The sequence below is a fragment of the Anomaloglossus baeobatrachus genome, chromosome 3, assembly GCF_048569485.1.
Source record: "Anomaloglossus baeobatrachus isolate aAnoBae1 chromosome 3, aAnoBae1.hap1, whole genome shotgun sequence".
NCBI lineage: Eukaryota > Metazoa > Chordata > Amphibia > Anura > Aromobatidae > Anomaloglossus > Anomaloglossus baeobatrachus.
In genome coordinates, this window is record NC_134355.1 from 95,118,571 (window position 1) to 95,132,832 (window position 14,262).

At 44.2% G+C, this 14,262-nt stretch overlaps 1 protein-coding gene across 1 annotated transcript in view; it reads left to right on the forward strand.

The window, feature by feature from the left end:
• Positions 1 to 14,262, forward strand: part of LRRN4 (leucine rich repeat neuronal 4) — a 64,819-nt gene that overhangs the window by 44,352 nt on the left and 6,205 nt on the right. Inside the window, exons 3-4 of the mRNA XM_075338081.1 lie at positions 3,963 to 4,167; positions 9,616 to 9,753. Of these exons, the coding sequence (XP_075194196.1) occupies positions 3,963 to 4,167; positions 9,616 to 9,753 (343 nt within the window). The remainder of the gene's footprint in view (positions 1 to 3,962; positions 4,168 to 9,615; positions 9,754 to 14,262) is intronic.

The following is a 14,262-nucleotide window of genomic DNA, read 5'->3' on the forward strand; positions in this document are numbered from 1 at the left end:
AAAGATGCTGCTTCACATCAACATCAAATAAGCGGGGAAAAATGCTGCAGAAACGCAATAATCAGAGAAGATTGTTGTGTTTTGTGGCGTGGACACCTGCAGAGAACAATAAACAGTAATTATGCAGTGTATGAATGACATCTGTTCCGGATGCTGTCACCGGCAGGCCGCATGTGCTTGGTTACGGAGCGAAACAGCTGAGTTCTGTCAACTACATAGTGGCCACAGCTGGGCACTACAGATAGCAAATTTCATTCAAATAAAGGCAGATGTGCAGTTGACCACTGCATTTGACGATGCTGTGCTGTTCAGCCACTTAATTGATCACATCTGGCCGCTTCAGCACTGGGAACAGCTAATCAGTGGGGATGTTGGGTGTCGCACCTCCACCAATCTGATATTGATGACCTATTTTAAAGATGCCATAGATGCCATAAAGTATGACCAACCCCTTTAAGAGCTGGATGGTAACGATGACAGAGTTGAGGATATATGTACAGGGTAAAGGTGCCAATCATATGGTTATTTGTTATGCACTAAGCTGGGTAGAAGTATGTTGATCACACTCATACTTAGGGCTAGGACACATGACGAGTAAAACGTACTGAGTGGAATCAGATACAAAATCGCATTCCACTCAGACCCATGTTACTCTATGGGGCCATTCCCAACTGCGATTATTTTCTCAGCGCTAATCGGACTGAGAAAACAGTTGCAGCATGCTGCGCGTGGAATCAAATCCATATTCACTCGCACCCATACACGTCTATGAGTGCGAGAGAAACATTGCACTGCATAGCTGATAATGGAGGCAATGGGGAGATTGTTCCCTCCCTCTCCTTCGCAGCTGTGATCCGATTGCAGGATTGCATCGCAGTATAATGACCCTTGGCTTACACTCACACAGAGCGGGAACCTGGGGTCATTAGCATAATGCATCGGATGCTAAATTCCTGTGTGGCCTTAGCCTAATAGACCTACTTTCCAATTCTGTAGAACCATCTGGAAGGCTCACAGAAGAAGGGAAGTCCTCCCAATTAGTGATGGGCGATCATGTTGGGGATCGGGAGACTCGCTCGATCGTTTTGTAAAGATCGAGATCAGGATCGAGATAACACGAACTTGAGTCCGATCACCGATCTTGGACTTTACAGTTATGGGATGGGGTGGGGGGCTGTAAACTAAAGAATATAGTTAATAATAAACATTGTCATTATACTTACAGGTCCCGTGATGCGTCCTGCAAACTCTGTCCCCAGCCGCTTCTGCTTCCGATTATTGCTGAGCCCCCGGGTTACAGGACCTTACGTGATGTCATAGCCATGTGACCAGTCTGGTGTGAATGTTGTACAGACATTGGCTTACAGACTGGTCACATGACTATGACATCATCATAGGTCCTGTTAACTGAACTTTGACTGTCATTGTGCTAGTGTCGCTTCGGTATTACCCGATACAGCCGCACACTCTGCTGACAGGAGCAGTCGGCACTCGTGTCCGGACAGTGTTAGTCCATGTGGGGTGATGCCCATGCGAGAATGCACGAATCATACGTAAGTGGAACTCCGGCCTCAGTGTCAGCATGCTTCTCACTCTGTACAGAGTGATGAAGCAGAGCTGACAATGCTCTCCCTGTGGATTACGTCGGACTAAGGATTGTTTTTTAAAATAAAGATAGAGTCTCTAAATGTTTTTTTTGTTTTATTTCTAATAAAAAAAAATTTAATATAGCAACAAGGTTGAAAGTACAAAAATCTCCTAGGAGACACTAACATAAAACTTAACATTTATTTAAGACCTAAATAAAAAGTGAACAGGGTCACTAGTAGTCGTGATTAATATTAAAGGAAAAAACACACATCTGGAGTATGATCCCAGCCTCATATGAGTCAGTACCGTTATGTGTAATAAATGCAGAAACATACAGCATCTGACATAAGCTATTCAGAGATCAACCTCAGTGCACGCGACACAGATTGAATCCATGTATATAATGGTCATATCAGACCTAATCCACTCCAAATATAAACTCAGCTCACTCATATAGTGGAACTTGGAGCGGTCATGGACAGTGAGATCCAAACCTGCCACTTAAGCCTCAGGAAACCACCCTCATTCAACCATGGGGGTCCTACTGTAGCACAAAAAGAAAGGTCTCACCACATCCAGGCGGGCTTCATTCAATTATAGTAAACCTGCATCCAATGTGCTCCTTACTCCGGTTTACTCAATTATAAAGCAATCTACTTCCGACGCGTTTCATGAGATCTTCAGGGAAGTATTATTTAGTAATCCATATTCATAGAGGCAATCAGTCCTCAAGAACTGACACCGTCGGACAAATCAATCCTTCGGATCCTGGTCCTAACTCAAATTGACCGCCCATTACCGGACGCAGACATACACGTCCTCCATATGAAGTTTCAGTTTAAATGTGCCTTTAATATTAATCACGACTACTAGTGACCCTGTTCACTTTTTATTTAGGTCTTAAATAAATGTTAAGTTTTATGTTAGTGTCTCCTAGGAGATTTTTGTACTTTCAACCTTGTTGCTATATTGAATTTCATTCCCTTGGGTTGTCATAAATTGGCTTTTAAAATAATAAAAAAAAATTCTCTGTGTTGTGTTTTTTTTTTACTGTTTACTAGAAATTCATGGTGGCCATGTCTAATTTGATGCGACACCATGAATTTCGGGCTTAGTACCATCTGAGAATACAAAGCTGGTATTAACCCCTTTATTACCCAGCGAGCCACCCGGCACCAGGGCCACTGGACGAACTGGGTAAAGCACCTGGAAATGGCGCTAAGAAACAATGCGCAATTTCCAGGGGTGCCTGCGGGCTGCTGAGAATACCAGCTTTGTATTCTCAGATGGTACTAAGCTGGAAATTCATGATGTCAAGCCAAATTAGACATGGCCACCATGAATTTCTAGTAAACAGTAAAAAAAAACCCAACACATAGAAAACATTTTTTTTATTAGAAATAAAACCAAAAAAATGTAGAGACTCTATCTTTATTATAAAAACATCTTTAGGCCAACGTAGTTCACAAGAACAGCAATGTCAGCTTCAGCACTCTGTACAGACACAGTCTATACAAAGTGAAAAGCAGAGAGAGCCATGTCAGCTCTGCTACATCACTCTGTACAGAGCGAGAAGCAGGCATCACCCGCACCTGACGCTCTCAGGACAGGAGCGCCTCATCTGCATGGAAATACATGCAGCTAACCCGCTCCTTTTGGGAGATTGTGCGCCGTGATGCAATGCAACATTTGCACAGTGAGAATCAAAGCTCAGTTAACAGGACCTTTGTTGATGTCATAGTCATGTGACCAGTCTGTAAGCCAATGTCTGTACAACATTCACACCAGACTGGCCACATGGCTAAGACATCATGGAAGGCCCTTTAGGCAGTGGTGCTTACCAGGGGCACAGCAATGATCGGACGCAGATGCAGAAGCGGCCAGGAGACAGATTCTGCAGGACGCGTCGCAGGACCTGTAAATATGATAATAATGTTTTTTAATAATGTGCTTTTTTTACAGCCCCTGTACCCAATCTGGACCCGATCTGTAACATGAGCTTCTCAGGAAAAGCCTGTGATTGGGATCGTGTATATGATCACTGTGTGATTGGTACGATCCCCAAACTTTACAGTTCCGGATCGCCCATCACTACTCCCAATCTCTGGAAAGAGCTGAAAACAGTCTCCTGTGAGCCAATGAGTACTTTGGAAAAGTAGGGGAAGGTTTCCAAAATGTTCTATTATTTGCCAGAAAATGGTTATCTGAATACACATTATGAGGCATAGAAGAGGCATGGAGGGTTCTAACAATTTTAAAATTGCCTTCCGTAATGGCCCCTATAAAAGCTGGCAACTATGAGACCAAACAAGGTGACCTGCCCAAGCACACCTGCTTCTTTACCCAGTATTACTAATATCTTTGCATTTCAGTGGATTATTCATGGAGCAAAGCTTTATCCAACTTGAGGCAACTTTATATCAGGAAGATGATTAATATGGAAGTTCTCGAAGATGAACTCATCACATGGTTTCCAAATTTGCAATTTCTCAGCTGTGCAGACTCCAAGAGACTTCACTACGTCAAAACAGAAATTTTCGAATATGCAAGAATGCTCATGACTCTTGAATTGCAAAAGTAAGTGTTAGTAGGAAAACAGGTGTATTGTCTGTACAAAGCCTGCAGAATGTGTGAGCAGTTTGAAGCAGTCATAGATGGTTGGGTCTGTAGCTTTGCAGCACTGAGGTCCTGAATTCCCTCATAGACATTCTTTCATTTCATAAATCCACAAATGTAAAATATACATAGCAAAACTTAGCTGTCCCACTGTGCGCTTTTTTCAATGCTATGATCCCTTCATGACCAGGCCCCTTTTTTTGTTTTTTGTACTTTTGGTTTTTCCTCCCTTTCTTCTAAGAGCCATAACTTTTTTATTTGTGTGTCAACAACGGCTTAAGTAAAAGCTGAGGACAAAAAGCGCATATAGGGTCTTACCCGATATTAAAATAGCGGTGTGTAAAGTCACAACCATCAAGCAAGCACAAAGACAATGGCGGACCACGTGGAAGGATCTTCAGTGCTGAAGAGGAGAAGTGGGGGTTAATGCCGCGTTGTCGCCAAGAAGGAAGAAAACATTGTTGATTAGATAATAAAAATGTTTGATTCCATAGTTCAATGAATTTCAGGGCTAAAGTACCCTTCTTCAGGACCAAAAAAAGAAAAATCAACAATCAGCAATGTTAATTTTTCTTCTTTTTTGGTCCCGAAGAAGGGGACTTGAGCCCTGAAACGCGTTGACCTATGGAATAAAACATTTTTATTATCAAGTCAACAATTTTTCTTCCTTCTTGGCGACAGCGTGACATTAACCCCCACTTCTCCTCTCCATCACTGAACAACGACTTATGAGGACTTCTGTGGACTTCTGTGGCACAAGATATAGATTTTAAAAATACTAATCATTTTACCAAGTCACATACTAAAAAATGGGAATAAAATTCTAAGTACAGTGAAATGGTGAAAAAAATCTAGCTTCACCTTTATTTTAGGGGCATCACTCTTACGGCGATAATTGTGCAGTAATAATGGGAAACATGATTCTTCATGTTAGTTCAATTACACATATTCAGATGTTTGTAAAAAAAAAAATTTTTTTGGTTTCTGACAGCATTTTCTAAGATCCATAACTTTTTTATTTTTCCATGGAGTTGTTTTTTTTGCCAACTGCCAATTTTCATAACAATTTTGGGTGCATATATCATTTTTAATACTTTTTATGACATTTTTGGAAGGGATGCAGTGATGGAAAAAACGGCAATTCAGGAGTTTCAGGTTTTTTTCTCTTCATGGTGTTAACTTATGGGCTTTCACCACTTTTTACATGTTAAACTGGCAATGTCGTGATGAAGGGGTAGAAGATCTGAACAAAATGTGATTTTTTTTTTTATTTCTTATCTAAGTTGCTGATATATTGTCCTCTAAACTTTAAGGTGCCTAATATGTTAATGAAGAAAAAGCAATGTAGCCAGCGCTAAATGTGCACTACTGCACTAAAACTTCCAAACTGTACTTATTAAAATTTGAGATTTTTGGCAAAAAATTGCAATTTCTTGAGCTACCCTGCCACGTCACGGCAAAGCTCTTTGGGGCAGTCCTACGCTAAAATATTTTTATTTAAAATGTGCTATACGGCCTCACATATGAAAAAAGCAGACCTGTTCATAGCAGCACTTACCTGGTGCTTTTCAATACCGTACACATGACTGAATCATGGCTGTGGGCGGGACAGGCCCAAGCAAATCCTGCATGAAGTAAATAGCCTGTGGACAGGGCTTGGTGGCTGAATGTGAACAGCCACCAATAACCAAAATTAAGACATGTGGAATACAACCTAAATTGGCGTGCACGGCAAGGTGGGGGTCAGCCACCGACCAATTCAATGAAGAAAAAATAAGATAGCCAGCACTAAATGTGCACAACTTCACTAAACATTCCAAACTGTCCTTATTAAAGGGAACCTGTCACCTAGAATATGCATTCTGACCTATCAGCAGACGCATGTGTGCCCTAATTGCACCTCCCTATCCATCCCTGTGTTATAAAATTGTATATTATGAAAGTAATAAAAAACGTTTTATTACCTTCATATTTCCTATGTAAATAGCAGGGTATATAGTCACAGGGGTGGCGCCTTGCCCCTGCATACTTTCCATGATATCACTCCCCTGTGGGCGTGATATTATGGAGTCACATGAGCGATGTCACGGTCGCTCATTCTATCCTGCGTGCATTGTGGCAGGCTTCATTTCCAGGTGTTCACGCGCCGGCTTCAGACGCGCACTGCGCATGCGCAGTGCGCGTCTGAAACTGACAAGGAGAACCCGGAAGAGAAGCCTGCCGCAATAGTAAGTGTAAATGCGCGCAGGATAGAATGAGCGACGGTGGCGTCGCTCATGTGACTCCATGGTATCACGCCCACAGGGGAGTGATACCACGGAAAGTACGCAGGGGCAAGGCGCCGCCCCTGTGACCATATAGCCTGCTATTTACATAGGAAATATGAAGGTAATAAAACGGTTTTTATTACTTTCATATTATACAATTTTATAACACAGGGATGGGTAGGGAGGTGTAATTAGGGCACACATACATCTGCTGATAGGTCAGAATGCATATTCTAGGTGACAGGTTCCCTTTAAGTGCTGCTATGAACAGTTCTACTTTTTCATATGTGAGGCTGTATGGCACATTTAAAAAAAAAAACATTTTGGAGTAGGACTGCCCCAAAGATATTTGCCGTGATGTGGCGGGGTGCCTCAAGAAATTGCAATTTTTTGCCAAAAATCTCAGATTTTAAAATAGTGCAAGTTGGAATTTTTAGTGCAGTGCACATCTTATTATACATGCCATTTTGAGTTGAGCTGGCTTTTTTGTTTTTTGATACGCAGAGTCATAAAAGGGGAAAAAAGCAAAACAGAGAAGTTCAGAACAAACTTTTTCGTGGTCATTGGGTAAGACTAATGTGTCCACCTTATCACACTGAGATCTCATCACTTCCAGTGCATACTGTTTTTACAAGCTCCAGGAGTGATGGGATCTCAGTGTAATAAGGTGAGAAGCATCGGTTTTACCAGATCACAGTAAAAAAGACAGTTTTGATCTTATTGGGGGCAGTTTGCTTTTTTCTCCCCCGTATGACACTGCCTTATTATGATTGGGAAACATCAAAATTGATGCTTTTATTTAAGTAATCATAAGTCAAAACATGTGAACATAGCCTAAGGGTCTGTGCACAGGTTTAGAATTTGCAGCAGATTTTTCTCTTTCCCATTATTTTTCCTATTTCCCATATGTGAAAAATGCTGCAAAAAGAAGAAAAAAATTGACATGCTGCAGATTTGAAAAAAACACTGTGAAGGTTCAAATCCACAAGGAAAAAATAAGCAGCATGTTTAGATTTCTAAAATTTCATTGACTTTGCTGGTATAGTTGGCAAAACTGCATTGGGAAAAAAAGCAATGTGTGAACAAGCACTAAGACAGCCAATTTCAGATACCCACAACTGATGCGTGAATTACATCTACATCATAAGGTACAGACCAAAAGTTTGGACACACCTTCTCATTCAAAGAGTTTTCTTTATTTTCATTACTCTGAAAATTGTAGATTCACATTCAAGGCATCAAAACTATGAATTAACACATGTGGAATGAAATACTTAACAAAAAAGTGTGAAACAAGTGAAAATATGTCTTACATTCTAGGTTCTTCAAAGTAGCCACCTTTTGCTTTGATTACTGCTTTGCACACTCTTGGCATTCTCTTGATGAGCTTCAAGAGGTAGTCACCGGAAATGGTTTTCACTTCACAGGTGTGCCCTGTCAGGTTTAATAAGTGGGATTTCTTGCCTTATAAATGGGGTTGGGTCCATCAGTTGTGTTGTGCAGAAGTCTGGTGGATACATAGCCGATAGTCCTACTGAATAGACTGTTAGAATTTGTATTATGGCAAGAAAAAAGCAGCTAAGTAAAGAAAAACGAGTGGCCATCATTACTTTAAGAAATGAAGGTCAGTCAGTCCGAAAAATTGGGAAAACTTTGAAAGTGTCCCCAAGTGCACTGGCAAAAATCATCAAACGCTACAAAGAAACTGGTTCACATGAGGATCGCCCAAGGAAAAGAAGACCAAGAGCCATCTCTGCTGCGGAGGATAAGTTTATCTGTGTCACCAGCCTCAGAAATCGCAGGTTAACAGCAGCTCAGATTAGAGACCAGGTCAATGCCACACAGAGTTCTAGCAGCATACACATCTCTAGAACAACTGTTAAGAGAAGACTATGTGCAGCAGGTCTTCATGGTAAAATAGCTGCTAGGAAACCACTGCTAAGGACAGGCAACAAGCAGAAGAGTCTTGTTTGGGCTAAAGAACAAAAGAAATGGACATGAGACCAGTGAAAATCTGTGCTTTGGTCTGATGAGTCCAAATTTGAGATCTTTGAATCCAACCACCACGTCTTTGTGCGATGCAGAAAAGGTGAACGGATGGACTTTACATGCCTGGTTCCCACTGTGAAGCATGGAGGAGTAGGTGTGATGGTGTGGGGGTGCTTTGCTGGTGACACTATTGGTGATTTATTCAAAATTGAAGGCATACTGAACCAGCATGGCTACCACAGCATCTTGAAGCAGCATGCTATTCCATCCGGTTTGCGTTTCGTTGGACCATTATTTATTTTTCAACAGGACAATGACCCAAAACACACCTCCAGGCTGTGTAAGGGCTATTTCACTAAGAAGGAGAGTGATGGGGTGCTACGCCAGATGACCTGGCCTACACAGTCACCAGACCTGAACCCAATCGAGATGGTTTGGGGTAAGCTGGACCTCAGAGTGAAGGCAAAAGGGCCAACAAGTGCTAAGCATCTCTGGGAACTCCTTCAGGACTGTTGGAAGACCATTTCCGGTGACTACCTCTTAAAGCTCATCAAGAGAATGCTATTGAAAAGTGTGCAAAGCAGTAATCAAAGCAAAAGGTGGCTACTTTGAAGACCCTAGAATATAAGACATATTTTCAGTTGTTTCACACTTTTTTGTTAAGTATTTCATTCCACATGTGTTAATTCATAGTTCTGATGCCTTCAATGTGAATCTACAATTTTCAGAGTCATGAAAATAAAGAAAACTCTTTGAATGAGATGGTGTGTCCAAACTTTTGGCCTGTAGTGTATGTCAAGAATGGGTTAAGTATCGATTAATTCAGCTATTTTTACCTGTGTTCACCCACTCAGTGTGCATAAATTCTAAAAGCTCATGAATGTCATCTTACAGCACGATCAAGCATAGCCCAGACATGTTCTATGATATTTATGTCAGGTGTCTAACTGGCCCATGGAAGCATCCAGATGCATTTTTAGGGGCCTTTTTTGGCAGTATGGCAAGGAACTCCACATTTCTCGAACAGTCTTGTTTTGTCTAGATCCAAAATTGTTAGGTAAGTTGTGTAACAAAACAAGACTGTGTTCATGGACTACCATTGTTTACATAAATGACAGTAAATTAATCCTTTATATTTCTATTATCTTTGCAGTTGCAATCTAAGTTACTTGTCACCTTGGAACATCAGGTCACCACATTTAATTCTTGACCTGCATGGCAATCCATTATTGTGCAGTTGTGAAAAACATAATTGGCTGCTTTCAAGGCACGGGAAAGTCTCTTTGAGAAGGTAATGTTACAATAGTAAAAGTCATGCCTAAAAGGTATCAGAAATATTTTGTTTCTGAGTATACAGTAGAGTTGAGCGAGTAGCAAACTATTCGTACTCGCTTTTCATAAGAATATTGGACTCTGCTCCCCATTATGCAGTTCTTTTCTTCTTTATATTGTCGGGCTCTCCAAAAATGACATGGTGTCCGCTATCTATTCCAGACAATTTTGAATTCCGAAATTCAAATGGCGCGCATTCCCTTTCGAACCCTGTTATTTTTTCACCACATATGGTGTATCCCTGTACTCAGGAGAAATTGCACAACAAATTGTATGGTCTGTTTAATAATGTTACCCTTGTGAAAATGAAAAAAAAATTGAGGCTCAATCAACATTTTTGTGGTAAAAACTTTATATATACAGTAGAGACCAAAGGTTTGGACACACCTCATCTCTAGAACAACTATTAAGAGGAGACTTTGTGTAGCAGGCCTTCATGGTAAAATAGCTGCTAGGAAACCACTGCTAAGGACAGGCAACAAGCAGAAGAGACTTGTTTGGGCTAAAGAACACAAGTTCCATTTGTTCTTGACATGTTAAATTGAATTGTGTATACACTGGCTTACAGTGCTGGCCAAAAGTATTGACACCCCTGCAATTCTGTCAGATAATACTCAGTTTCTTCTTGAAAATGATTGCAATCACAAATTCTTTGGTATTATTATCTTCATTTATTTTGTTTGCAATGAAAAAACACAAAAGAGAATGAAACAAAAATCAAATCATTGATCATTTCACATAAAATTCCAAAAATGGGCCAGACAAAAGTATTGGCACCCTTAGGGGCACTTTGCACACTGCGACATCGCAAGCCGATGCTGCGATGCCGAGCGCGATAGTCCCCGTCCCCGTCGCAACTGCGATATCCTTGTGATAGCTGCCGTAGCGAACATTATCGCTACGGCAGCTTCACATGGACTCACCTGTCCTGCAACCGTCGCTCTGGCCGGCGACCCGCCTCCTTATTAAGGGGGCGGGTCGTATGGCGTCACTGCGACGTCACACGGCAGGCGGCCAATAGGAGCGGAGGGGCGGAGATGAGCGGGATGTAAACATCCCGCCCACCTCCTTCCTTCCGCATATCCTACGGAAGCCGCAGTGACGCCGGTAGGAGATGTTCCTCGCTAGTGCGGCTTCACACACAGCGATGTGTGCTGCTGCAGGAACGAGGAACAACATCGGACCGTCGCGTCAGCGTAATCATGGATTACGCCGACGCTGCACCGATGATGCGATTACGACGCTTTTGCGCTCGTTAATCGTATCATCGAGCCTTTACACACTACGATGTCGCATGCGATGCCGGAAGTACGTCATTTTCAATTTGACCCCACCGACATTGCACCTGTGATGTCGTAGTGTGCAAAGCCCGCCTAAGCCTAATACTTGGTTGCACAACCTTCAGCCAAAATAACTGTGAACAACCGCTTCCGGTAACCATCAATGAGTTTCTTACAATGCTCTGCTGGAATTTTAGACCATTCTTCTTTGGCAAACTGCTCCAGGTCCCTGAGATTTGAAGGGTGCCTTCTCCAAACTGCCATTTTGAGATCTCTCCACAGGTGTTCTATGGGATTCAGGTCTGGACTCATTGCTGGCCTCTTTAGTAGTCTCCAGTGCTTTCTATCAAACCATTTTCTAGTGCTTTTTGAAGTGTGTTTTGGGTCATTGTCCTGCTAGAAGACCCATGACCTCTGAGGAGAAGGGAATTTTGTTACTTACCGTAAATTCCTTTTCTTCTAGCTCTTATTGGGAGACCCAGACGATTGGGGTATAGCTACTGCCCTCTGGAGGCCACACAAAGCACTACACTAAAAGTGCAAGGCCCCTCCCTCTCTGGCTATACCCCCCCGTGGTATCACGGGTACTCCAGTTTTAGTGCCAAAGCAAGAAGGAGGAAGCCAACAACTGGTTTAAACAAATTAACTCCGAGTAACATCGGAGAACTGAAAAACCGTTCAACATGAACAACATGTGTACCCGCAAACAGCAAAAAACAATCCCGAAGGACAACAGGGCGGGTGCTGGGTCTCCCAATAAGAGCTAGAAGAAAAGGAATTTACGGTAAGTAACAAAATTCCCTTCTTCTTCAGCGCTCTATTGGGAGACCCAGACGATTGGGACGTCCAAAAGCTGTCCCTGGGTGGGTAAAGAAATACCTCATGTTAGAGCTGCAAAACAGCCCCCCCCTACGGGGATGTCACTGCCGCCTGCAGGACTCTTCTACCTAAGCTGGCATCCGCCGAAGCATAGGTATGCACCTGATAATGCTTGGTGAACGTGTGCAGACTCGACCAGGTAGCTGCCTGGCACACCTGTTGAGCCGAAGCCTGGTGCCGTAATGCCCAGGACGCACCTACGGCTCTGGTTGAGTGGGCTTTTAGCCCTGAAGGAACCGGAAGCCCAGCAGAACGGTAGGCCTCTATAATTGGTTCTTTGATCCATCGAGCCAAGGTGGCTTTAGAAGCCTGCAACCCCTTGCGCGGACCGGCGACAAGGACAAAAAGTGCATCGGAACGGCGCATGGGCGCCGTGCGGGAAATGTAGATCCTGAGTGCTCTCACCAGATCTAGCAAACGCAAGTCCCTTTCATACCGGTGAACCGGATGAGGATAAAAGGAAGGCAATGATATATCCTGATTAAGATGAAACGAGGATACGACCTTAGGGAGAAACTCCGGAATGGGGCGCAGCACAACCTTGTCCTGGTGGAACACCAAGAAGGGAGCCTTGGATGACAGAGCAGCCAGCTCAGACACTCGCCGAAGCGATGTGATCGCAACAAGAAACGCCACTTTCTGTGACAGGCGAGAAAAAGAAACTTCTTTGAGAGGCTCGAAGGGCGGCTTCTGGAGAGCCACTAGTACCCTGTTCAGATCCCATGGATCCAACGGCCGCTTGTACGGGGGCACAATATGACAGACCCCCTGCAGGAACGTGCGCACCTTAGGAAGACGTGCTAGACGCTTCTGAAAAAACACGGATAGTGCCGAGACTTGCCCTTTAAGGGAGCCGAGCGACAAGCCCTTTTCCAACCCTGATTGCAGGAAAGATAGAAAAGTGGGCAATGCAAATGGCCAGGGAGACACTCCCTGAGCAGAGCACCAGGTTAAGAAAATCTTCCACGTTCTGTGGTAGATCTTAGCAGAAGTTGACTTCCTAGCTTGTCTCATTGTGGCTACCACTCCCTGGGATAATCCTGTTGACGATAGGATCCAGGACTCAATGGCCACACAGTCAGGTTCAGGGCCGCAGAATTCTGATGGAAAAACGGCCCTTGAGACAGCAGGTCTGGACGGTCTGGAAGCGACCACGGTCGGCCGACCGTGAGATGCCACAGATCCGGATACCACGATCTCCTCGGCCAGTCTGGGGCGACGAGTATGATGCGGCTGCAATCGGATCTGATCTTGCGTAGTACTCTGGGCAAGAGTGCCAGAGGCGGGAATACATATGGGAGGCGGAAGTGCGACCAATCTTGCACCAAGGCGTCTGCCGCCAGCGCTCTTTGATCTCGCGACCGCGCCATGAATGCCGGGACCTTGTTGTTGTGCCGAGACGCCATTAGGTCGACGTCCGGCACTCCCCATCGGCGACAGATTTCCTGAAACACGTCCGGGTGAAGGGACCATTCCCCTGCGTCCATGCCCTGGCGACTGAGGAAGTCTGCTTCCCAGTTTTCTACGCCCGGGATGTGAACCGCGGATATGGTGGATGCTGTGTCCTCCACCCAATTCAGAATGCGCCGGACTTCCTGAAAGGCTTGCCGGCTGCGCGTCCCTCCTTGGTGGTTGATGTATGCCACCGCTGTGGAGTTGTCCGATTGGATTCGGATCTGCTTTCCTTCCAGCCACTGTTGGAAGGCCAGTAGGGCAAGATACACTGCCCTGATTTCCAGAACATTGATCTGAAGGGTGGACTCCTGCTGAGTCCACGTCCCCTGAGCCCTGTGGTGTAGAAACACTGCTCCCCACCCCGACAGACTCGCATCTGTCGTGACTACTGCCCAGGATGGGGGCAGGAAGGATCTTCCCTGAGACAATGAGGTGGGAAGGAGCCACCATTGCAGAGAGTCCTTGGCCGTCTGGGAAAGAGAGACTTTCCTGTCTAGGGAAGTCGTCTTCCCGTCCCATTGGCGGAGAATGTCCCATTGAAGTGGACGCAGATGAAACTGCGCAAAGGGAACTGCTTCCATGGCTGCCACCATCTTCCCTAGGAAGTGCATGAGGCGCCGTAAGGGGTGCGACTGGCCCTGAAGGAGCGATTGCACCCCTGTCTGTAGGGACCGCTGCTTGTTTAGCGGAAGCTTCACTCTCGCTGCTCGAGTATGAAACTCCATGCCAAGATACGTTAGTGACTGTGTCGGTGACAGATTTGACTTTGGAAAGTTGATGATCCATCCAAAAGTCTGGAGAGTCTCCAGCGTAGCCTGTAGACTGAGTTGGCATGCCTCTTGAGAGGGTGCCTT